The sequence below is a fragment of the Nylanderia fulva genome, unplaced genomic scaffold (genome assembly GCF_048542155.1).
Source record: "Nylanderia fulva isolate GAGA-0341 unplaced genomic scaffold, ASM4854215v1 Scaffold180, whole genome shotgun sequence".
Lineage (NCBI taxonomy): Eukaryota > Metazoa > Arthropoda > Insecta > Hymenoptera > Formicidae > Nylanderia > Nylanderia fulva.
This window is the reverse complement of record NW_028190056.1, coordinates 120,649-148,145: the sequence shown is the minus strand read 5'-3', so window position 1 is coordinate 148,145 and position 27,497 is coordinate 120,649. Positions and strand designations below refer to the sequence as shown.

Genomic DNA, 27,497 nt, shown 5'->3' with positions numbered 1-27,497 from the left:
TGCCGTCGCCACCGCTACTACCATCCACTGCTGCCACCCCCGTCGTCTTCGCTCTTCGGTAATTTAAGCTCCAACTCGGTTCAGCTGAGTTCAGTTGCGCCACTTGATCGTGTGGTTTAACGTGCCGTCGTACGCTTCTAAAAGTTTTGTGCGCACACAATCGCGGAGAAATTATTTCTTCTTTTTTTCCTCAAACCTCGGTTTAATTATTTTTTTTTCTCCTTTTTCTCCTTCGTTCTTTCTCTCCTCTTTTTCTTAATTTGTCTATTTTTCAATTTAATCTGTCTGTTTATCGTTTGCTTTGCTATTTTGCCATTTTTGTTCGAGAAATATGTGAGGTGCACATGTATTAGGCGAGAAAAAGTCTTGAAAAGTGCGGCAAGTCTTTGATGTTTCTTCTCACAAAAGTCTACGTCTCCTCATCACAAGGTAAATAGCTTCGTATCACGAATATGTGATAATACATGACAAGATATTTGACAAGTGGATTTCTAGATCATTGAAATTTATTAAATTTATCATTGTTTGTTAAAATAATTAAATTTTATGTGAAAATATATAAATATTTCGAGTGATGATAGATTCGTCCTAGTAGTATTTAAAGACTGATACAAGTACACCGTTTCATTCAGAAACGCGGCCCTCGAACACGCGGTTACATTCTTTCAGGCAATAACAAAACATGTATTTTGCACTAAAAGCGCCATGTTTATCTATATAATCTCTAAAAACTCACCTTTAAAAAAAGGTAAAAAAAGGCGACCAGTTAAGGGCACGCCATTAACAAAAATTATCCATTGCAAACCCATGTAGAATCCTATCCTATTGCAAACCCATGTAGAATCCTATAAAAAATTAATCATTGCAAACCCATGTAGAATCCTAGGCAAAATTAACCATTGCAAACTCATGTAGAATTGTATTAAAAATGATCCATTGCAAACTTATGTAGAATCCTACATTGCAAACCCATGTACAATAGAATTGTATGAAAAATTATCGATTATAAATTCATGTACAATCGTAACAAAAGTAATGAAATAAAAAAAAAATTGCGCCAAGTGAAAGTAGAAACTTGTACCAGTGGAAAATTAAAGTTGCAGACATATATAGAGTCGTATAATGAATCAGTAAAAATTTAAATTTGCAAATGTAGAATCGTACCATAAAAAAACTTATCTTTTAAAAAAAAAGATAAACAAGATGCCAAGTCCATGCGCCATGTAAAAAAGAAATAAAAAAATTTTAGTTAAAAAAACTGGGCGCGCTGCTAAGTTTCAAAATTACAATGCACCTTAAAGTAACATTAATTAATTTAAACACAAAACATATTTTAACTGTAATGAGTTTAAAAGTAACAATTTAATTTTAATATTGTTAGAATATTATTTAGCAGCGCTCCCAGTTTTTTTAACTAAAATTTTTTTATTTCTTTTTTACATGGCGCATGGACTTGGCATCTTGTTTATCTTTTTTTTTAAAAGATGAGTTTTTTTATGGTACGATTCTACATTTGCAAATTTAAATTTTTACTGATTCATTATACGACTCTATATATGTCTGCAACTTTAATTTTCCACTGGTACAAGTTTCTACTTTCACTTGGCGCAATTTTTTTTTTATTTCATTACTTTTGTTACGATTGTACATGAATTTATAATCGATAATTTTTCATACAATTCTATTGTACATGGGTTTGCAATGTAGGATTCTGCATAAGTTTGCAATGGATCATTTTTAATACAATTCTACATGAGTTTGCAATGGTTAATTTTGCCTAGGATTCTACATGGGTTTGCAATGATTAATTTTTTATAGGATTCTACATGGGTTTGCAATAGGATAGGATTCTACATGGGTTTGCAATGGATAATTTTTGTTAATGGCGTGCCCTTAACTGGTCGCCTTTTTTTACCTTTTTTTAAAGGTGAGTTTTTAGAGATTATATCATCCATTTTTGTATATTTTTATGACCGAAATAGAACAATTATTAAACATGTTTATCTAAACTTCTTTGCTTAAAATGATGTGTACAATCATATCCTAGAATCCTGATCATTCCTCCTAAAGCACCGTATTTATATAAATTTACCCATATGTGTGTGTGTGTGTGTGTGTACTAATGTCGAGCATTTTTTATACATTTTCTATTAAATTTAGATAAAAGTTGCAGGATTTCGAAAAAGAAAAAGTTGACACAGACTTTTTCCTAAACGGCGATTTTCAAGGTTATTTAAAGGTCACTTATATTTTCAAAATAGAATTACCTTAATTTTTCTCATATAAATCGATTCCTCGCAATATTTACTATAAAAAGTTGTAAAGGTATAATTTTTACATAATCTTACATAAACTTCGAAATATTACAAATATTTTATTCTATGAAATATTTCAGTTTATGTAAAATTATGTTAACTATCTTTTAAATTATTCACTTTTAGCCATCTTACCCTTACAACCTTTTATAGTGAATATTGCAACAAATTGGTTTATATATATAATATATATATATAACATCAGTTATTATTAATTGATGTTTACATTTATTTTTAGACTTACTAGAGCTCTAATGCTCCACATTTTTTGCAAAAACTGTTTATTCTACAGATTTCAAATATGCTTTTAAATGATGATTGAATATTTCCTTTTTTTAATTATTTTTATTATTATTTTTCAATCTCAATCAACTTTTATAACTTTATGCCAGCACGATACAAATACATGTGTCTTTATTTTTTTTATTATTTTCATTATTATTTTTCAATCTCAATCAACTTCTATAACCTTATGCCAGCAGGATACAAATACATGTATGTCTTTATTATTGTATCAACTCTTGTCTTTTCCATGTAACCATGTCTTCATAGTTTGAATTATCCCTTCATCTTCTCAATCTTTCGCAGAGATTTAATTAATTAAATACACTTCACACGAAATAAAGTTTGCTGGAAGATATACAGCAAACGATAACTGTAAAAACATGATTACGTGGAAAGAACAAGAGTTGGTACAGTAAAGGCAAGTAAGTAAGTACATGTAATGTATCGTATTGGCATAACGCTATATCCGCGGAGCAGATAATGTGGCTGTAGAGGTAGTCTGCAGTGCAGCTAATGTGGACGTAGATGTTGATTGAGATAATTGTCTAATATAAAATAGAATTTAAAAATTTAGTTTAAAAAGCTGTTGCATATATAAATAAAGTTTATTTTTTCTAAATTTGGAATATGTTTAATTAATTAATTTTTTAAGTTTATGTTTAATAAATTTTTTAAGTCTGTATTCAATAATTTTATTCATTTGATAAATACATGTATGTCTTTATTTTGATATGTTTAATATAATTAGAAATTCATTATTAATTAGATATGTAAACTATAAATTCACATATAATATTTGAAAATATATGTGAATATTTAAATTTTTATCTTCTCCTTCCTCTCCTTCAATCTCTTTAATATCAATATGTGTATGTGTGTACACGCGCGCACATTTGTACGTATTTATTTAATTATTGGATAGTTGAGAGTACTTAATTGATAAAAAATTATGACAATAATAATCCTTGTTTTTTTTTCTTATTATTTACTCAGATTTTTTTGTCTATCTTATAAGATAAACACTTTAGAGATTGAATATTTCAAGTAAACTAATTGTAAGTAAATTTCACATTAATGCATATAGATGTTTAATCATGAATGAACTGAATAAGTACACAAGACAAACAGTGAGTGAGTGAGTGAGAATGAGAGAGTGTGTGTGTGTGTGCGTGTGTGTGTGAGAAAGAGAGAGAGAGAGAGAGAGAGAGAGAGAGAGAGAGAGAGTTAGCCAACATAACCCCGCACGCTGCCGATCATGAATGTACTAAATAAGTACACAAGACGAACAGTGAGTGAGTGAGTGAGAATGAGAGAGTGTGTGTGTGTGTGCGTGTGCGTGTGAGAAAGAGAGAGAGAGAGAGAGAGAGAGAGAGAGAGAGAGAGAGAGAGTTAGCCAACCTAACCCCGCACGCTGCCGATATGGCGGAGCGCCACTATCGCCATCTGTTGTAAAACGTGCGAGATGGACAAAATTACCACTACATGCATCTTGCATGTGTTGTGTACGTGTGATATATGTGTGCGCATGTGTTGTATACGTGTGAATACGTGTAGCACGATACTACTATGTATGCGTGGTCGATGATGATAATGATGATGATAATGATGATAATGATGATGATAATGATGACGGGGACGTTTCTTAATAGAAATTTTTCATATTTCGACTTTGCATTTATATATCTCTGCTTACAAATCACGTAGAGCAGAAATAAAGACACTTTTATTATATAATTCGAACTCAATCTATCGATTAAGTCTAGTATAAACTCGATTGCTTCAGCCATTATTGAGGATTCGAAATATTATAAAGACTCAAATGTCCGACTCGCGTTAAGATACACGGTGTCTCCGCTACGCCCTTAACTGGTCGCGAGACACTACCGTGTCTCTTGATTCTCATTAGAATTCGATTGTTTTAGACAGATTCAAAATTGTAAAAAAATATTAAAATTTTGAAGAACATAAAAATTTAGAAACAGTTTTAACATTTTTCTTCACGTGCTTATGCATCATCAAAGTTTATTCAAGGTGTATACTCCCTGGAAAAACCTGGAAAACCTAGAAATCTGTTCTACCTTGAAAAATCTTGGAATTATACATGGAGAGAGGGGAAAAGAACGAAATCAAAATCGAATAAAAGTTTCTTAAAGTAGAGACTTCATGCACCTTTTAAAACAAAAAAAAATTTTCAAATACGATAATTTTTCGCGGAGATACGCTTATTTACGCAAAATTTTGATATTAATTGCGTGTTGCAATAATTTTTTTGACCAGTGTATTAAAAAAATACTTTATTTATATTTAAAAATTATGTATAACAAATAATTATTTCAAAATACTTTATTTATATATTAAAAAAATACTTTATTTATATTAAAAAATTATGTATAACAAATAATTATTTCAAAATTGTATTCTAAATATTGTTTAAAATACATTAATTTTATCTGGAATTTTGAACAAAAGTACCTGGAAAGTTATGGAATCCTTAGGGAATTTATTTCGAAGATTTGAGTATGCATTCTGTTATTGTAAAAGAAAACTTAGTTAATGGTTAGTATATATAATATTCAAAAAAAGTATATAGTGAATATTTCTGCTGAATATGGCAAAAGTAATAAATCATCAAAAAAATAATTAAAACTTTATTCTTTTCTCTCTCCCCCTCTTTTCTCATCCCCCCCTCTTTCTCTCTTCCTTCTTACTTTAGCTTTATCTTCATACATAATTAAAGTTCTCTTCCACAATTTTTTCCAAAAATTAAATGTTAAAGTAATTTTCTTTTAAAAGATATAAATTGTCTTGTCTTCAATCTTTTGTTATACTTTAAATGTTTCTTTCTGTACGTAATATACAAACATATCAAGATTATTAATTGCAGATTATTAATTAAACCGTAAACTTGTGAACTATTTGAAATAATTATATTTAGTAAAGAATCGTTTTCTTAAGAATAATAGAATAACAAGAATAGCTGTCATATACACCTGTCTTCTCTTAAATGTTTATTCTGCAAAGAAGAAGAATGTCTTGTATATTGGCAATAAGCATGCTTGTAAACTATAGAATATTTTTTTAGCTTGATTGTGTAGCATAAACGTGTATTCAAATTCCCATGTATATACTTTTATATACAGCTGATTCGTATAGAATAATAATATTTATGGTATTTACAGTTGTATTTCGATCGCTTATGATATTTGTAAACAGAACAAATTAATTGAACAATTTGCATTGAAAAAATGTATAATAAGTATATAAATAAACATAAAAGTGTAAAAAAATTTCTGTCGCGAAATATCAATGTACAATGGTTTATCAAGGACTACATTATAGATTACTTCATATTATATTTGATATTACTGTGAACAAAATTCTCTTCCCCATAACATTAATTCTAAGCATAATATTTTGAGCTGCTAAATACTCATGTAACAAACATAATTAGAACATTTTAATTAAACTTGCGGATATACAATATTAAATATCTCATATGCATTATTATAAAATTTAATACATGGTGAAAGAGATATGTTTTTCTCTTAAAAAGACAAAAATCTTATAATTAAACATTATATAGCGTAATATCGGTATCGCAATAGTGATTACAATGATTTGTACAGTGTTATACGTTTTTCTTATATTTGTTATATTCATGATCAATAATGGCACTTGATAATCAAAGAGTGCACTACATTTTACATGGTACTTTTTTAAGAACATACGTGTCAAATGCGAACAGATATTTGTATTAATTTGGTAAAAAAATGTTTATATATAATCATATAATATAAAATTATGTAGAAATATATAAAATTCTGTGTAAGTTATAATTTTATATATAATTATACATAACTTACACAGAATTTTATATATTTCTACATAATTTTATATTCTATGATTGTATATAAATATTTTATTATTAATTTTATATATAATTATACATAACTTACACAGAATTTTATATATTTCTACATAATTTTATATGATTATATATACGAGGGCAGTCCGATAAGTACTTAGTCTCATCGCCCGATGGTACCAGTATCGCAAGAGAGTTTTACTATCGTGTAGTACATTCTCGTAGACGGCTACTATCAAAATTTCAGCCGAATCGGACTCGTAGTTTTGTTTTAACTGCGTGTGAAAGCGGGCGTGTCCGCGGATTTTAGAAAAATAGAAAAAGAGCAATATCGGTCGGTGATTCGATTCTTGTTTTTGGAAGGGAAATCGCGTAGCGAAATCAAAGATGTCGAAATGAAGAATCTTTGATTTCGCTACGCGATTTCCCTTCCAAAAACAAGAATCGAATCACCGACTGATATTGCTCTTTTTCCATTTTTCGAAAATCCGCGGACACGCCCGCTTTCACACGCAGTCAAAACAAAACTACGAGTCCGATTCGGCCGAAATTTTGACAGTAGCCGTCTACGAGAATGTACTACACGATAGTAAAACTCTCTTGCGATACTGGCACCATCGGGCGATGAGGCTAAGTACTTATCGGATTGCCCTCTCGTAAATATTTTTTTACCAAGTAAAAACTCACTGACTTATTATTTAATTTTATATTTGTGTATATTGTATAGGAGTCAACATACACATAAAATTATATGCATATAATTATATAAAAAATCATATAAAATTATATATAATTATACATAGTTTATATATATTTTTATATAATTTTATATTGTTATATATAATCGTATATAAAAAATTTTTAGTGCGAATTCAGTTCCTAATATAAATAGCAAATAGTAATTTCGCGTAACTAATCATATTGATTGCTTTTGCAATGAGATGTGACAAAAGAAAAGCGACAGTTTTTCTTCTCTTCAATCATTATTCGTTTTGTTTGACCAATTGAGTGTTGATGTTTGTAGTGACCTTTCACTGCAAGTTTGTTAAACTTGATGTCAAAATCCGAACATACTCGAGAAATTTCAGCATAAATAATTTCAATCTCATTCAGGATTCTCTAGCTCTTTGAACTATTGTTGTTGTTCACTGACGGAACATAAAGTTTTTTCTTTGTTCTATCCCAATAAAGACTACATAATTTAATTCCTCATGATGAAAAAATTTCTCCTAAGCTAAAATTTACCGTTCGTCAGGTTCATAGACAAACGAATTAGGTCTAATATACATTTTGTACGTATATGTATAATATAGTGGGCTGTTTGTTTAAATAATGTATTATAATTTGCATTGAACAACTGAGAGAGAGAGAGAGAGAGAGAATGTATATATGTAAGTTTTCCCCTCTCTTTCTACATATTTCTTTTATTTTGGGATTATTTTTAAATTTGAAATATCATACAAAATCTTATATTGAAAAAATTTATTCCATAAGTATTCTTGTTTTCTCAATTTATTTTTTAAGATAGAATGATTTATCTTCCACTTTATCACTATTAAATAATTATAACTTTATATCTTACGCATTAAATTCTATAAATTTCATAAAAGTGTCATAAAACAATTCGATAAAATAGAGAAAATGAAAAAAAATTAGACGTATATATAAAGAAAGACGTTGTGTCACAAAACATTTTTCGTACTATTCCCGTTTGCTTCATTCTAATAATCTTGAAGGGCTTTTACTAACATGTCGACTAAAGTTTCGCGGGAGACTGATTCAATTTAATAATAAGTGCCTGCAACTAGACGCGTGTATGAAAACGCACAAATACGACGACATATCTTCATCTGACACGAAATGGACGTATCAAACCAACGAGTAAGACATACACTTTGCGAGAGAGTTTTCTGCAAATATTTTGATCGATGAAAATGTCTGACATACATATGTATATACAGGGTAGACTATTTTAATGTCTCACTCCAAAATGTCTTTTTTCGTAAGCTTTTTACAAAAAAATGTTGCGTATAAAAATTGTAGTATTTTGAAAAGGAAAACAGATCTGCGCCATTGACTTTTTCTTAAAGAATTTTCGAGGTCATTTAAAGATTATTTGTTTTTTTAAATGGAACTATTTTATTTAATTTAATTTTTTTGCAAACTAATTTCTCACAATATTCACTATAGAAAGTTATTAGGGTAAAAAATAAATAGTTGACAAAATTTTTATATTTTAGTTTAACATAATTTTACATGTAAACTATAAAATATCTCATAAAATATTCATTTTTCATCAATTTTACCTCAATATTTTTATACACAAAAAAGGAGAGGAATTAATAGGTATAAAGAAAACACAATTATTTTAACAAAAAGTATGTAATTTGCAACTATAGGAACTACTTTTTTTTACAAACAATTTGAAAAATATTAGTAGCGCCAACTTTTTTCTTCCTCAAAATTCTGCAACTTTTATACGAAACATTTTTTTTGTAAAAGGTTTACGAAAAAAGATATTTAGGGTAGAACATAATTAAAATGGTCCACCCTGTATAGCGATGGTGGCGATCGATTTTTAGATGTTTCATTTTCAAAGTTTGGCGGCAAGAGTAATGTGTTGACAGGATACACAAGATCCGACTATAGAGAATACGTAGTAAATCGTTGAATGTCAACAAGAGAAAATATATGTGCTTCTATTTCTCTTTCACATATAATAAAACTAATAAAAATAAAAAATATCTCACTTTTATTTAATTGTAATTTTCTCTGATCATAAAAAGATTTATATTTTAATTAAAGATTATATTAATAAAATATGTTAAAAGTATAACGATTTATAGAAATTATTTTTTTATATAAAGGTAGCAAAAATACATATATTTGATGTATGTATATTTGGCAATGTGTATAATGTGTGTTTACTTGACCAGTAAATATTTATTATGAAAGTTATAACAAAAGTAATGGGCATTCATTTTTTTATGAATTAAAAGTTTTTATTATTCAAAAAACAAGTATAAGCTATAAATGAATATTTTTTTACATTGTAAAAAATATATAAAGTATTTTTTACATGAAAATATGTAAAATCACATAAATGATTAAGTGTAAAATAATATGATAAATAATAAAAATGCAAACATTCTGTAAAATATACGATAAATAATAAAAATGTATACATGTAATACTTCACATATTTTTTTATAGTGACTTTAAACTATTTTTCTATTTAGTTTCCCATTTCGTCTTTAAAGTTAGAAATAGGGCATGAATTGAAATGCATTTCAAGAGATGATTGCAAGCTTCGGGCGACTGAAACGGAGTTCTTTCAAAGATATCTTTAAACTGTCAGAACGATAGGCAAAATGTGTCAAACAAAATATAAGAATTACATAAAAAATAATTCAAAGTATGAGAAGTTTGATATTAAATTTATTTTTTTAATAATAATTTTTAATTTATAAAAAAAATTGTTGTTTATTTCCAGTATTAATGTACATATGATGTTAAACTAAAGCATTAAACATCTATTTTGCTACAGATAAAGATATCATTCTTAATTTTTTAATACAATTTTCTAAAATAATAAGATATATGAATAACTGTGAATAAATATCATAATGAATATTTTTATGTGATTTTAAAAATCTTGGAACATTGAAAACTGAAAACATAACATGTTATTATAGATTAATTACTTCAACAACGATACGACGGAGAAATAAAAACAAAAAAAGAAATATACATAATAAATTGAAATGACAAAATATACAAATATCTCAAGGATAATAAATATGTTAATGCATCAAGATATTTCAGAGAATTATGAAAAAAATTTAACAATTTTAAAAATACACCAATAAGCGTATTCTTGCATAACAAAAAAGTACACGCATTACTGAAATAATGTTAATATCGAATATGAGAACACCTGCTCTCTACACAAAGGTATCTTCGTCTAACAAAGTATAATCTAAGCATAAATGATAAGACGACAGATGGATAATAGTATTAATTCACACTTTTTCTGCACCGGATGCAAGCCACGCGCGTATTATTTTTTTGGACTTTTTTCTCGTCTCTTAGAAGACATGATGCAAAAAAAACAATAATTTATATCAGACTTCGCTGGATGGGAAAAAACGGATTCGTTCTCCTACGATTAAATGTATTTTCAAAGAAGTAATTTATCGTAAAAATGGAATAAATACTCTTAAGCCAACTATGCAATCAATAACATCTAATATTATAATCTTTTTTTTTATATTAAGATTTTTATGCGTAAATTTAGGACAACACATATATGTGCTTATTATAATTTGTTTAATAAATCTCAAAAAAGTTCGTATATATGTATAATATATATAATATTCTATTACACGAATATTTTTAAAGATCAAGAATTAATAACACTGAAAAATCAATTTCATGCAAACATTTATCGCGCTCTCTCTCTCTCTTTCTATCTATTAATAATATCAATTTCCTCACGAAAACTTTGTGACTACGATGTTAATCATTTTCAATTTATTTCGATTGCCTCTTTTCTATCCGCTCATTCCTGGCAGACTATTACTACTCGTCGCTGTTACTATTACTATAAAAGCTTCATAAAAATGGAAATAATAGGAGTAAATTGACAAAAACTCTTCTTTCGCGAATATTACTTTCAGTGAAATTGTAAAAATAAATCGCTTTTTGCGACGGCATTGCAGCGACGTTGTTGAATTAAAAATATTATTTCTTGCGCCAGCACCAAAGCGAACCATATTCCATTATCGATATAGCTAGTAGTTATTATCACAATTCAGTTTTCACCGTTGTCGATATCACTTACAAGCGTTAAATTTGACGATAACTGGCGATATGGGTATGACAGACAATAAAGCGAAAGATAAATCCATTTCTTGGACTCACATTGATTCATATGAACAAGCGTTTTTGCCAAAAGTTCGTTCTCTTGTGTGAATAAATATAATAAAATTTGAATAAAACTTGCTTTTTTACCAACAAAACAAAATTGAAAGCCTATTTTCACACACGTAGAGAATATGATAAAACATTTTAGATGAAAATAAAAAATGATAAAAGAAAATCTCTGTCAATCATCAATTACAAATAAATTTAGTCAAGTTATAAAAATGCATATATTATATAGAATGTTCCAAAATTACCGAGCATTCTATTAATGAGAGATTCCTGAGGTTATTTGGAGACGATTTTTCCTTAACGAAAATGTTGAGGCACCAATAATTTTTAAGTTATAAACAATTGAAAATAAACGGTTTTTCGCAAACCGAGTCTTGTGAAAATAAAATATTACAACCATCAACCATATTCATCATATATTAACAAAATATCATACATCATATATCAACCATATTCACCATACATATATTAACAAAACCATATTCTTCAGTCAATTTCAGAGTTTAGTTTAATAGAATTTTAATTTAAGGCTTAGTTACAAAGACACATAACGGCAAAAATTAGAAACATGCAAAAAATGATGACTTTCCTCGACATTCTTACTAAAGAAAAATTATCTCCAAATAATCAGGAATCTCCATTAACAAGATGTCCGATAATCCTGGAACACTCTGTATACATATTTTTATATTTTATATATTTAAGGAATATTTATATTTTTACACTCAAAGATTATTAAACTGCAAAATAAGATTTTATATAATATATAATGTACATACATCGACATATCTGTTTATGCAAATGTATTCAAGTATTTAAATAAATAATGTCAAAAATTTAATAGTTAAAATAATTTATCAATTGCTATCTAAAATATATATATTTATTTATCTATATGCTTGATGGAAAGCGATATTTGTTAAAGAAGCTGCTTATTGTAACAATATAAACACGCGCGGATCAGTCAATAACATTTATGATTAATTTGTAGATGGACTGTTCCGGATTTATTTGTTAGCGAAGGGAGAGCTCAGTGACCTGCACTGGTGACCTGGTTTTCAGGCTTCTGGTATACTCCTCCTACATGACCTTTTCCCACCTACAAGCATCCAGTTCACTAGCAGTAGATCCAATTGCTGGTTTCCAACTTCCTACTTGCCCTTCCTGCAGCATTTCTCTGTTGCTCCATTTTCGCTGCAACATCCTAGCATCTTAAAAAGAAAAAATTGTGATTCCAGCGATTGAAAATTTCAGAAGCAAGAGAAGCACATTTAGTTCTTCTTCACTTAGAAAAAATTATTTGATAAGATAAAAAGAGTTCTATTATATGCAAATAATACTTGTGATTGTGTCATGCTTTTTAATTTTATCACGATTGAAGATTATAAATATTACCAATTAGAAAATTGAAAAAGAAAAAGATTTTTTAAATCAAAGTCGGATTATTAAATGATAATGCGGAAAAGGACATGGGATGAAAATAAATAGGTGTAAAACTTGAAAGCTGATTTCGTCTACGGTAAAGCTTAGCAGCTTCAAATCAATTTTACTGGGAAGGGTACTCTAACGAGTGCTTAACTTTGATGGGTTTCGCCAGTTCTACCCTCCATCCCCCGCCCCTATTGCTGTTTTCGAGCGAATTAAGACTTGCTCGACATCGACTTTGGTGATCGATCGTGGGTTATCTAGGTCAAATTGGAAGAGAGTAAAATCCAGAAGGATACACCCCGTTAGGGGTGCGTGTATATCAGCCTGCTGCTATCCCGCTCTCTTTTACATTCCACTTTTCGCCACGGAAAATGAGCTGTTCTTTTCCCGCAACATACAATATATAACTCGCGTCGAACGATAATAATGACGACAAAACTTCTAAACTTCTTGTCGCTTCTAAGAAACTAAATATACTTGTACAGAAAGTTTATTGCTAAAGTTTTTTTAAAATAAAAGAAGATTACATTTCTGAGCGATATTGACGCAGTCAAAAATAACTCTACCAACGGAATATAAGAATACATCTATATACAGGGTACTTCTAAATAAATAGAAAAAACTTTACGAGATAATTCTTTGTCGAAAATTAAAGGAAGTTTTTTTATATAAACATGTATTCTTCCTTATATGCTTCCCTGAGAAGTTACATTTCTTCAAAAGAGGAAGTGAAAATTAGATTTTTAATTTTTTTTCCCATAAACAAGTTAAAAAGTGAAATTTAGTGAAGGTTTTTTTACTAGTAAAAAGGATATTTAATATATTTTAATCTTCCCGTTATAAGAGGATGAAACTAACAACCCTCAATTTTTTATTAAATTTTTTGAACGGACCGAAATGTGATCATATAAAAATAAGCATTAAAAAATTTGATTCTTTTAAAAACTTTTTTCTTTTATTTTTTTTTTTTTTTTTATATAAAATCAAGAATTTTCAAAAAAAAAAAATAAAAACCAATTTTTTACCTTTTTTTTAGAAATCCTTAGGAAAGTATATGTATATTTATATGAAAAAACTCTCTTAATTTTCGACAAAGAATCATTTCTCCTAAAGTTTTTCGCACTTATTTAGAAATACTCTCTATACAAAGCTATATATGGAATGATTTTAGACTTGTATATGCGAAAATTCCATCCGTTTTTATCTGTGTCCGAATTTTTTTTATATGAATTTATCATGTTGCTGAGATATTCGGAAAGAAATTTGAAATACGTCTTTTAAATTTAATTCTTTTCGTATACATGCGCACAGCAAAAATCGATTTTATTTTCCATCATCACCTCTCGTCAATCTTTTTCACCGTTTTTTTTTCAAATAAGTTTCTAGTTATTTACAAACACATGCGTCGTAATAAATATCGTCATAAATCAGTTTTCACGAAAGCTGAATGGATGGCTGACTTTTATGATAGAATATTGCATCTATTAAGTATGAGGATTGCATATCATATGTAGTACCTAATACAAATAGATTCGCTGCTTTCGATCATTGGAACTTAAGATAATGGGACTATAATTAATGGTTCCTATATTTCTATATTTACTAATTGACCATTTTATATGTAACACTATGAACTGTGAATTCTTTCCTCTTTGCAAGCATTATACGAAAAAGATAAATTTTTTACATATTTTCAAAGGATTAATGTCTCTCTCGTGCCAAGTTCAAACAGTCAATATTGAGGCGAATACCTGACCTAATTGCGTGCAAGTATTTCAAATTATCGGGTCTTAGTAACGTAATCGAGAAAAGATCGAGTGCGCAATAGAAATATATAACTTGGAATATTGGATATTATATAATAAAAAATATAATAAAAAGATTATTATATAATAAAATAAATATTACATAATAAAAAAAGAATATTATATAATAAAAATGTTATGCACATAATATAATGCATATAATAAAAATGTTATGCATATGACCTACGAACGAAGATATTATGGTGTAATAAAATGTCCAGGTCCAAGTAAAAAATTAATGTTAAGAAACGTCATCAACCTTGTAAAGTTCAAAAAGTCTATCTGTTTCCGACACAAGATTGCACTAACGTATGTAACTTTTCTGTCATGGAATTGTATATAAAACACCGAATATACATGAAATAGAGAATTTAAACGAATTATTTATAATAATGATGTCTAGCGTAAAAATTCGCGATTAAATTTAATGTATTTCGTTGAAAATAATTTGGAAGAAGAATAAATAAATACAAAGACTTCATAAACATAAACAAGATTCTTTTAATCTTGAGAGGATAAAAGTAATACTTGAGAAATACTAAATTCAATAAAAATACTAAGAGATATCATTTATTTCGGCGATATAATACAATATTGTGAAAATGGACTTGGTGCTTTTTTCTTTCAAAAGCGATTTTCCAAATGTAATGGAGAATAAGATTTTCTCGAAAATTAAAAATTTGTCCCTTCCTTTTTTTTCCTTTTTCTTCTGCGACAAGAGTCAAATAAAAAAATACTATTTTGTTTTCTCTTTCAAAGAAGAAATAAAAAAAAAGTAATGTCTTGTAGCGAAAAGTGTCAAAAAAATTTTTTTTTAACACTTTCCGCTATACGAGACATTAAATTTTTGCTTTTTGATTTTAATAGAATTGTATGTGTGTTTAATAGAATGTTTAATAGTATATTTTATAGAATTGTGTAAAATGTAAAACATTTTTCCGAAAAACTAATGACAAAATATAATTTACTTGAGAGGATGCTGACTATTTATTTTATCAACAAATATTATTTTTATATGATATTTTAAATCGGCCAATAGAGCCCAAGTACGAAAAATTAATTCTTCGGAACTGTATCTCTTGGTTTGAGATTACTAAGTTCTATATATATATTAATCTTGAACTTATATATGTATCTATGTAAGTTCAAGATTAATTTATATATGGAACTTAGTAATCTCAAACCAAGAGATACAGTTCCGAAGAATTAATTTTTCGCGCTTCGGCTCTATTGGCCGATTTAAAATATCATATTATTATTATTATTATTAATATTGAGAGCCGACAAAAATAGTTCTTATCTGAAAATATTATTTTTATTTAACTAATTATTTTGGCTATACAGAATAAAAAATCTTTTCTAAAATTAAAATATTTGTAATAACAAAGTTGGGCTCCTGTGTATGTATATAAAAAAAACAAGAAAAATTAAATAATTACAGTTTTCTTATTGATTCTTTACATCATGTCGTACCGATAAGAAAGACTAATAAGAACACTGTAATTATTTACTCTCTTGATTTTTTTTAATATACATACATAGATGCCCAAATTAGTTATTACTTTAATTCTAGAAAAGGATTTTTCATTCTGTATAGCTAATAAATAAAATAATGAAAATATATTTGTCGGTAAAACAGACAGAGTCAGTATTCTCTTAAACATTTCTGATTTATAAGATCTTTTTTAAGTCGATAAAAACAAAAAAATCTCTTAATTTTTTTCAGGATGCCTAACGAAAACCTGCCGGTATGTGCCTGCGGTGTAGACCTGTCGAAGTCGCGAAACAGTTCGATCGTTTTGGAAAAACTGACTACCCTTCTGCCAAAATCAAAGGGCAATAAACAGGAGGATAAGGGCTCACGGAGACAACAAGATGACCGGCGAGGACTAAAAACTCGAACGTCGAGTGAGACTGGAAGCAGCAGCTCGGTAACAGAACCCGCGAAATCTATAATGAAAAGCAGCAAGTATGAGAAGCGAATCAATCATTCGCGAAGAACTCGGAGCGCCGACAGTGCCGAATCACATTACACTTATATCGGTCAGTTAATCTGTATATTATGCACACAAACTTTATTATAATTTTTTGCACCTCACATGTTTATCTCGTGATCGCCACGGGACAAGTATAAAAGAACCCTGTAAGTGTAGCGATGGAATAAAACATAATTGTTGCGCACCCTTTTCTTTTTATTGATTGAATAGAATAATAAATGCTTTTCCACGATTAAAATTTATATAGAAACAAAATGTGAGCCGACCGATTTTATGTTAAAAACAAAAAAAAATTTAATTTTTTAATTAAATTTTTTTTGTTCTTATAATATGTACTTTAATCATGGAAAAGCAATTATTATTCTATTTAACCAATAAAAAGGAAAGGATAGGCAAAAATAATGTTTTATCATAAAACAGGACGGCGTTTAGGATCCCCTTAAACAAACGTATAAAGTTCTAAAAATAACCGCCTTTAGTTTAGTTAGTTTTTGTTTCTCTGCAGCTGAGATAAACCAGGATGTTTCTAATTGTAACTTTAAAGAACAGTATTACTATATCTATATACAAACTTTGTACTATGAAACGCTTATAATCTGAACTACATTATAAACTTAACAAAGGGGCCTGTGAGTAACAATAACTCGTTGCACAAAAAGATTCCTGTCTATTTTTCATCCTGGACTATGTTTCTGTCGGATGGCGTCGAAAGTTGTGCGTCCTGATATGACACGAACGACAATGAACATTGTTGACTAAAATTTACCTGATGATTAAGAATGAACGGTTTAACAAAATTTTTTAGCATTTCTTGTTTCGGACCATGTAACCCTTGCAGCGTAGCGACCTAATAAACATGAAGAACAACGTGTGCGTTGACAAGCCTGTATTTTCAAAGTTCTTGAAAAAATATCACGTATATATATGTACCTTTAGACGCATTAGTTCTAATTTAATAATGGACTTAAATTTTAACTAACTAAAGACTAAAATCTAGAAACAAATTCTTTTCTACAATTCTACTAGTTGCCTTAAACAAAAATGTTCCGTCTTGCATCTTCGTGCTCGCACACAAACTCAGAGATGATTCTGAGCTTCTGATAATATTGCAGTTATTATTATTGAAAATATTTTTATTATGTTTTCAAAAATAAGTTTAACCAGCTTTTAAAATAATTAATTAAAATTATAACATACACAATATACATATATATATATATATATATATTTATATTATATATATATATATATATATATACATACAATACATATACATACATACATATATGTATATATACGTATTTACATAAAATTAATATTAGTCGAAGAAATATATATATAATATACATATACTATATATATATATATATATATGTATAAATAATATGTATAAAAATATGTATAAAGAAATATATATATAATATACATATACTATATATATATATATATATATATATATATATATAGTATATGTATATTATATATATATATGTATAAATTTTGAAGAGTAAAACTTTGCTTTCAATAATGTTTTATAGATTCAGGCTCGAGTATTCTCGGTGATGGAATTCGAGAAAACACTGTCAGACCTGAAGTATTATACACAAGTGTACCAAACACGGCAAATGTACACGTCGATGAGATCAGAACTAGTCGTTCGAATAATATGCAAAATAGATCGCAAGCTTTTTATTACGCTATTCCATCTATGACGTCACCACCGCCGACATACGATGTCGCGATTGCAAAAGCATGGCAGGTAAGATTTGTTGCAATTTTATCTTGTATTTTTTTTAACACACACTAAATCAAAATAAAGTAAAAGTTAATAAATACTGTTAATGTTGCGTCATATAAATTTGACATTTTTCTAGACTTTAAAAACTTTTCTAAGTGAAGTTTATATAGAGGTAAAATATATGCATTCATTATTATTCCTGTGCATGTAAAATTGACATCTCACAGAGACGTCAATCTCACATGCACGAGAATAATATGCATAACACCAGAACAAATATAATATCTTTTTTATTTTAGATCTATAATTGATTCAATTCTTGTTTTATGTTTTGTGCAATTGAAATAACAGTATTCTAGTTTGACGCACAGAGCTATGTTTTTGTATTTAATTTCAATTTCGCAATTTTTTAATTTTTCTCCTTTTTTATTTGCCCACATATTTGCTAATTTTTAGTCTTTTTGCTTTCATAAACATTTGTCATGAAAACCTTTAGTGTTTATTATTAAATTATGACTAGTTTTTTAAGTTTATTTATTTTTAAATTTATAAATCTATATAGTATATAGTAATTATTAAAAAATTAAGTATTTTATATTTAAAATTATATATTTTATATTTATATATGTATAAACATGAATCTGGAAGAAATAAATCTATAACATAACTAATTTATGTATTCCAATCGTCGATTGTTAAACCAATGAAGCAATAAACTTTAAAAAAACTGTACAAATATATTAAAATAGCTGTAAAATAATGTTATTCAATCTCTTCTCTCTCTTTTCTTACACAAAACATGTTTCATTTTGTAGACTGGTCTGCCACCGACATACGAGGAATATCTATATCACAAATATGCAATAATGTCACGCTCGCATACTCCTCCACCACCGTGGTCGGACTCAACATCATCAACATTGTTGTCATCTAATCCGACCTCAAATATACAAACTCATCGCAATCGCTTGCCCAGCCAGTCCGAGCTTCGCGAGTACCTAGAGCAGCTGACGCTCGGCTCGCACAATCAACATCAGCAATATCAACATCAACTGCAGCAACGACAATCTAGAGACGCTACTTGTCCTACCTTGAGAGAACAGCAGATCAGGGCACAGCACCGCGCGCGAGCAATGGCTCCAAGGTGAGTAATCGGAAAGATGTAAAGGCTTCCATCGCTGTAAATTTTAGAGTCGAAAAATTGTTCGTCCCGAACAATTTATCGAATTCGTTCCGAACAATTTATCGAGTTCGTCCCGAACAATTTAACAATTTTTTGGGTGACTCTGTACGGCTGGGATTTATTTGCAACAATCGAATTTCTTGACTTACACCATAGGAGAATTATCTACATAGATTGAAGGTGATTACGAAAAATGTTCCGTATATGGCCAAGTTGGCCGAATAGAATAACTTGAACCATTTTGTCGCCATCTTGAAATGACAGATGAGAAAAATTATGTGTTATATATATATATATATATATATATATATATATAATTATATATTTTCCAATAATTAAAATAATATTCTAATAATAAAAACAAATCATTTTCTATCAATTTTGTCAATTTGACATGTATATAATTTTTTAAACCACCATATTCATCTCGGCTAAAGAGCCAAACGCGATGTTATTGCGACAGATTAAGATAAGAAAATTTTGGAAACTAAGGAATTTGAATCCTATGGTTGGGATCTCAGAAATTCCCCTTGTTCCTTCTCTTAACATCCCCTGTAAAGAAATAGACGAGAAAAATATTGGTCCGAAAGTCGGCTGAATCGGGAAACGAACCCGAGACCTTCCGCTTGCCGGGCGACTGCTCTTCCAACTGATAATTTTTTGTTATAAAAGTGAAAAGTTTAGTTAAAGTTTAAAATTATATCTATAATTGTTCAAATAAATTCTATAATTTTCTTTAAAATTATTTAAAATTGTATGATATATCATGCGATTACAAATAAAATTGTAACTATACTTACCTTAAAAATATCAAAATTATTTGTCATCTAAACACGTTCTATACCATGAAGGGCATACACTAATTACTACACAAATTGAATGTATGCACGTAACATTTATACATATACGAGGTGTGTTCAAAAAGTATCGCGAATTTTGTGTTTTTTCAAAAATTATTTATTTATTCATGAATATCTATTTTGTCCCCTCCAAAGTAATCCCCACCAGATATTATACACTTGTGCCAACGTTTTTTCCAATCCTCGAAGCACTTCAAAAAATCATTTTTTGTGATCTTGTTCAGCTCCTCCTTCGATGCCGTCTTTATCTCCTCAATCGTAGCGTAGCGTCGTCCTTTCATGGGCCTCTTCAGTTTCGGGAACAAGAAAAAGTCACAGGGGGCCAGATCTGGGGAATACGGTGGCTGCGGCATTATTAGTGTGTTGTTTTTGGCCAAAAATTGAGCAATTTTGGTACGAATTTCGCGGCGACCCGTGTCATGCCCAAATCATTGGTAAAAATCGAATGGCACGAGCCAATCGATATGTTTAGGTCCTCAGCAACTTCTCTAACGGTGATTCGACGATTGACCAATACTATTTTCTTCACTTCATCAATGTTTTCGTCTGTTATTGACGTGCTCGGGCGTCCGGCACGCTCTTCGTCGTTCACATCTTCTCGGCCCTCGGAAAACATTTTGTACCACCGATAAACGTTGCTTCGGTCCAAGGTAGCTTCACCATATGCCACAGTCAACATTCGGAATCCGTCCGCGCACTTAATTTTATTTTTCACACAAAATTTGATACAGATTCTTTGATCCATTTTTTGGAATAGGCAAAAATCGAAGACGAGCCAAAACACGTGCAAGCAAAGCAGCTGTCAAAAATTAACTGAACATTCAAAATGGCCGTACTTGTCGGCATAAATGAGAAACATGAGTACCAACATAACGCCACAAAAAAATCGAAAATCGAATATACGTAACCCGCGGAAATTCAAAATTCGCGATACTTTTTGAACACACCTCGTATATGAATATTCAAAATAGCGACGAAATGGTCCAACTTATTCCATTCAACAAACCTAGTCACATATGGAACATTTTTTGTGACCCACTTCGTTCTATCTACATTATTGACATAAGCTCCTTATTCTTACTTCGTGATTTACGCCTACTGTTCCTACGCTTATTGTTCGCTCCTTAGCAACGCGCGGGTTGCCGACGTTCGTAACCAAGAAGCGCGATACTTATTGTTAGTTTCAGAAATATGCGTATCGTAAATGTAATAGCGCAATACTCTAATAACAAAAATTCTCATTTAAATTTTTTATTTAATACTTTATTTTGTATTAATAATAAAAATTATTATAAATAATAATCCTTAAGGTTGCCAGTAATAATTAATAAAAAACCACTCCTCAATGTTTAAAGTCGACCAGACTGGCAATAATTTATTATAAATAATTATTTGAAATACAAAAACGTTTCGGCTGTCATTGCAGCCCTTTTCAAGTACATCTATAAAAAGTTCCATCAAAATAATTATAATTTAATACACTTATTCGCAACAATTAATTATACATTTAAAAACAAAAATGTGTTACATACCAAATTTAAAACAGTAAATCAACTTCTATGCAAACTACCGACAATGTTAACGCTTGTTTTGATGAACAATGCAAGACTGACAGAAGTAAGCACATATTAAATAGATGTTAACTGTTCGCAAGAATCTTAGTCACTAAGCGTTAAGAAGATAGAGACGAAACTAAATGTGTCTTTCGTAATTTAAATCGTCATAATAAAGTCAAATAAATAAAAATAAATAAATAGGTGGATATAAAAATAAAAATAAAATTAAAAGTAAAAATAAATATAAAACGACTTAAATAACGTCAAGAACACGATCATAAATCTCACTGAAATTCTCCGTATCTTTCTGTAAATTAATACTTTTTCCTTGTTTTTTTATGTAAAACATTTCTGCAATTTCTCTTTTTCTTGTCTGTTTTTCCTCATGCAGAATCACCGGAGAATCCCAACGGAACTCATGATCGTTGCAAGTCCGATGTAAACTAACGACAGAATGCAATGTCTTTTCTTTTTTTATGTTATTTCTATGTTCTTTAATGCGCGTTTCTAAATGTCTCTTTGTCTGTCCTATATAGGCCGAATCGCAATTCGCACAATCAATTTTATAAACAACATCAGTTCTTTTTAAGTTTTCGATCCCATCTTTACCTCTTTTTATCAACGTGTCCAATTTTTTTGGGACAGTATACAAAGCATCAATTCCACTTTTATTGATGCAACGCGTAATATTCTCGCTAAGATCTTTAATGTAAGATAACACAATGCAATTTCGCGTATCAAATTTATTTCGATTGGGCGAGTTAAGATTACCGCCAAATTTAATCGCTCGAAGTCTTTTATTGATGTTTTTGTTTATAATTGTTATAATTGATGAATGTTATAATTGTTTATAATTGATGGAACTTTTTATAGATGTACTTGAAAAGGGCTGCAATGACAGCCGAAACGTTGTTGTATTTCAAATAATTATTTATAATAAATTATTGCCAGTCTGGTCGACTTTAAACATTGAGGAGTGGTTTTTTAAAAATTATTATTATTCCATCAAATAACATTGATTTTACGTAAATTGATATATGTGACAGCACGCGTTAAAAACTTTAAATACAAATATTTTAAATTGTTATAGAACATATACGTAATTAATAAAATAGAATAATAATGCGTGCATGCGCGTTATGTATGAGAGTCTTGCTATTTTAAATAAAATATGTATAACTAATAAAGATTTATTAAAATTTCTTTTTTTTTATTTCGCAAATATCTGATTGGTATTAGGAATGTTTTACAATTGGAAAAATTTAAATGTGCTTGTAGATCGCAGAGCGAAAGTCGAGCGCAACAGCAACGAATGGCAGCAATGTATGAAGACGCTGCGTTTTGCATGGAAACCACAGTATTGCAATCAGCCTTTGATGCTGGCCAAGGATTAGCTCTTTGCAGCTTAATGTAAAAGTATGACAACTTTGCCTCAACAAAAAATAGATTATTTATTGCGAACAAATTGAAATATCATCAATTAATAATCTTTTCGGAAATATTTTTTAGAAACAAGAATATATCCTTGTAAAAAAAATATTTGCGAAAAAATTCAACAAAATGAATAATACATTGATTAAAACAAAAAAAATTATTGCAAATTATTACATCCATAAAAGCAATGGAATAATATATTTTTCATCAGTATTTACTTCTGACGGTAAAGTATTATCTCAAAAGTACCTACATGTGAATATATAACTATATATAAAATGATGTTAAATTCTAAATGATATCTACTTGAAAGTATCAAATGTCCATTATTATTTTATTTTTCACAGTACCGATATTACACACTATAACAATTTCTTTCATGGTAGATATCCAGATATTTCTGTTGTTATCTGCAGTTATTACAATTATAAATTCGTATTAATTTCCAATTTAGTTTTGTCTCTCTTAATTAAAGTTTTCCAAATACTGTACTCACAACTAAATATAATTTACAATTATATAATAGCAGCTACATATTTTTCTTATAAACAATTATGTGTTTTCTTTATATACAAATTAATTTTTTTCATTATTTTATGGATAAAAGTATTGATATAAAATCATCGAAAATAAATATTTTATGAGATATTTTAGTTTATTTAAAAATAGTGCCAAAAAGTAAAAATTTAAGTTTATAAAATATCTCGTAAACACTATTTATTTTTTGACCAAATTACTTTTATAATTTTTTATATTGATAATTGCGAGGAATCAATTTATATACATATAAAAAGAAATTATAATTCCATTTAAAAACATAAATGACTTTCAAATGACCTTAAAAAAACGTCCTTCAGAAAAAATCAATAACGCTATTTTCTACACTCCTTCAAATCAAATTATTTTTGCCTAAAACATTTTGTTGTACAATCAGAAATGAAAGTTTTTGGGGTAATCTATTAAAATTGGACACACACATGTTCAGTGTATATACACATATATAGGATGTTTCTAAATAAATGCCAAAAATTTTAAGAAATTTTAATTCTTAAAATTAAGGAGGGTAAGATTTTTTATATATGCCTATATTCCTAAGAATTATACTTCGGCGCAAGTGAAAATTAGAGATTAATTTTTTCTTCAAAACTATATTCACGAAAAAAAAAAATTTTTTTAATAAAAAGTTTCTAAAGAAATTATGCTTTCTAACGCATATTTTTATTAGATGATTATATTCCAGTCTATTAAAAGTTCTAATAAAAAATTGAATAGGGGTTGTTAGTTTCATCCTCTTATAACGATACAGCAAGATTAAAATAAAATTAACAAATATCCTGTATACAAGTGAAATATATTCACCAAATTTTATATTTTTTAACTTATCTAAAATTTGAGAAAAAAACTTAATTTTTACATTTCCCTTTAAAGAAATGTAACTCCTCAGAGATATATACATATATATAAATATACCATAAGAGCTTATATAAAAAACCGCCTTCAAATTTCAACAAAGAATTATTTCCTAAAATTTTTTGCACTTATTTAGAAACATTTTGTATACATATATGCGTGAATATACCTTACAAAACACGCGACTTACTTATTGTTAGAACCAAGTTAAAGCTCGACGCTGTTTGGCCGTACTTTACTCAATAATTATTCATTTATTAAGTGTTATAGAAAAAAATTATTCAGATCTTTTCGACTTATTTTTTGGTAAATATTGACAAAAGGAGATCCAGCTCCAATAACCTTGACCTTGACATATATTGTCAAGGTCACTGTCCTGAGTAAATATCAAAAGGTTTTAAGCGTCTCGTTGTTTATAATTTTGCTCATGGTATATAATTTCAAGACACCATGTACGTTTAAAATATGTGGTAAAATGTGATTTCAATGTACTCTGTGTTTGTTTACGTTTTTTGTAGTTATTTCGAATTTTATTATATATATACCAAATAAATAACGCGTGGATCAAGAAGGAGCCAGGAGTTCCGACGGGCGGAGGAAAGGGCGAAGCACCTGGCTTCTTCTTGACACACGCGTTTACTTTATTATGCGTCTAAATATACATCTAAATATACATTTAAATGTATATGTCACAAATATTAATTTTATTTAGGAATCTTTTTTTAATAACTTTTTTATAAACAATGAGCAACGCTTAAAACCTTTTGATATTTACTTATTGTTAGGACAGTGACCTTGACAATATATGTCATTAAAATCAGTAAGGTCGCCTCTGTTATGCATATTTATCGGATTGCCTCCTCTTATCGGCATATTTACCCTTTTTTATTAATAATTTTTCATTAAACAACGAGCAATGGCTAAAATTTGTTGGAGGTTACTCAGGACAGTGATCTTGACAAAATATGTCAAAGTCAAGGTGATTGAGGCTGGGACCTCTTTTATCAATATTTATCTTTTTTTGATAAGGAATGACGCTGTGTACTTATTGTTAGTAAGCGGCCTTTAAGTGACAGCCTATGTATATATTCATAAATATAGACAAAGATAACTTAAAAAATAACTTAAAATGTGCATATATGTATATCCGTAACGTTCTCTAGTCTATATATTGTAATATAATTATGAAAAGTTTAGTAAAAAAAAATATTAGATTATATAGATATAAATCACAATATAATTCTGGAAAATAAAATTGTATTCCCCAATTTTTTCTTTTTGTCGATAATCTGAAATCATTTTTAGAGTACTTACATTAGCTCAGTATCTCATTTCTATTTTCTAAATGACATACTGACATGACAATAATGTTTACTTATCGGTCATTTCGTTTCTGTCACACAAAAATAAATAATAAATGCGTTCCAATTCTTTCAGATCGATAAAGAGACATTTATAACTTTTCGAATTAAAAATCTAATGTACAATATAATTAGTTGTAAATTGTTTAAATTGAAAATTATTTACAAATTGATATTAGTTAAAATTCTAATGACGTCTCTTAATTTAACGACAATATTGCTATATATATTTTTCGATACGCATAAAAATTTATAAATGCATAAAAAAAGCATCACAGTCAATTGAAAAATAAAAACCTATTTATCAAGAATATTAAAACACAAGTATTTAAATTTTTTTGCATTTTTTTTGCATAAAAGAAAAGTTTGAGGAATGCAATCTCATTTGAAATAATTAAGAAAATTTAGAATTTTTATTTTGTGGTCGAAAAGTTAATTGAAAATAAACTCTACTACGAATAATATTTAATTTGTAGCTGTCTGGTTACTATTTATAATGTTAAAAACTGAGATATTAAAGAAATATCACGAAAAAAATGTCAAATTATAATCTTTTCTACAATAACATGCGTGCGCGCTGACATCCTTTGTTCCCGATAAGAAATTACTCTTTTTTTTTACTTTGCTCTTTTGTTAGCTATTATTCTATTTATAAAAATCATTTTAGCTATATCTTTTATGTTACGCAACTTGTAACTCTCTTAGTAATTATATAAGAGAAAACCGATAAAGGAATTATTTTTATCTTGCACATATATCGTACTCAACTGTTTCGCCTTTAGCACAAATAATTTATAAATATAAATGCGAATGCTGTGGTCCTAACAACATACAAAACAAAAAGTAGTATGTAAAATTGATGTTAATATAATATGTTACATAGTGTAGCATATGTATGTATGTATAGATATGCGTAAAAACACGCAAGACAGAAAATCTCATATTAGGATAGTAAATTACTGTCTTAAATACACGCACATAATAAAGTGAGACAATTATAATTTTTATCTTATTTTTAAATATAGAGAACAAATATGTACGTACATGTATATAAGATTAAATTAAATATATTACAAATAAACCCTATATATGTATTATATATGTAAACTACATTGTTATTTTCCTTTTACTTGTTACCTTAGTGTTAAAAATCAAGTAAAGAGAAAAAGTAATATTATATATATATAAATACAACTATATATATATATAGTAATAGATAAAAAGGCCAACTTATCGAGCAATTATTAGAGTTGTTCTGTCAAATAAAATTTATTTCATGTATAAACTAAACATAAAACATTATGTGAAAGCTACAAACATTCTAT

At 28.4% G+C, this 27,497-nt stretch overlaps 1 protein-coding gene across 2 annotated transcripts; it reads left to right on the top strand.

Annotated features, from left to right (window-relative positions):
• Positions 1–27,271, top strand: LOC114933365 (uncharacterized). 2 transcript variants are annotated; one of them, XM_085481559.1, is made up of 5 exons: positions 1–58; positions 16,360–16,676; positions 18,169–18,389; positions 19,184–19,512; positions 23,246–27,271. In XM_085481559.1, exons 2-5 carry the CDS (start codon positions 16,361–16,363, stop codon positions 23,379–23,381), a joined length of 1,002 nt encoding a protein of 333 aa, XP_085337685.1. In that variant the 5' UTR covers positions 1–58; position 16,360; the 3' UTR covers positions 23,382–27,271. The 2 variants fall into 2 exon arrangements, with proteins under 2 accessions (XP_085337685.1, XP_029161725.1); XM_029305892.2 differs by lacking the exon at positions 1–58 and adding an exon at positions 65–429.
• Positions 27,272–27,497: the final 226 nt, after the last annotated feature.

Coding starts and splice junctions, on each gene's coding strand:
- LOC114933365 (XM_085481559.1), top strand. CDS start 16,361: ATGCCTAACGAAAACCTGCCGGTATGTGCCTGCGGTGTAGACCTGTCG. Junction 16,677..18,168: donor ATCACATTACACTTATATCG/GTCAGTTAATCT, acceptor AATGTTTTATAG/ATTCAGGCTCGAGTATTCTC. Junction 19,513..23,245: donor GCGCGAGCAATGGCTCCAAG/GTGAGTAATCGG, acceptor ATGTGCTTGTAG/ATCGCAGAGCGAAAGTCGAG.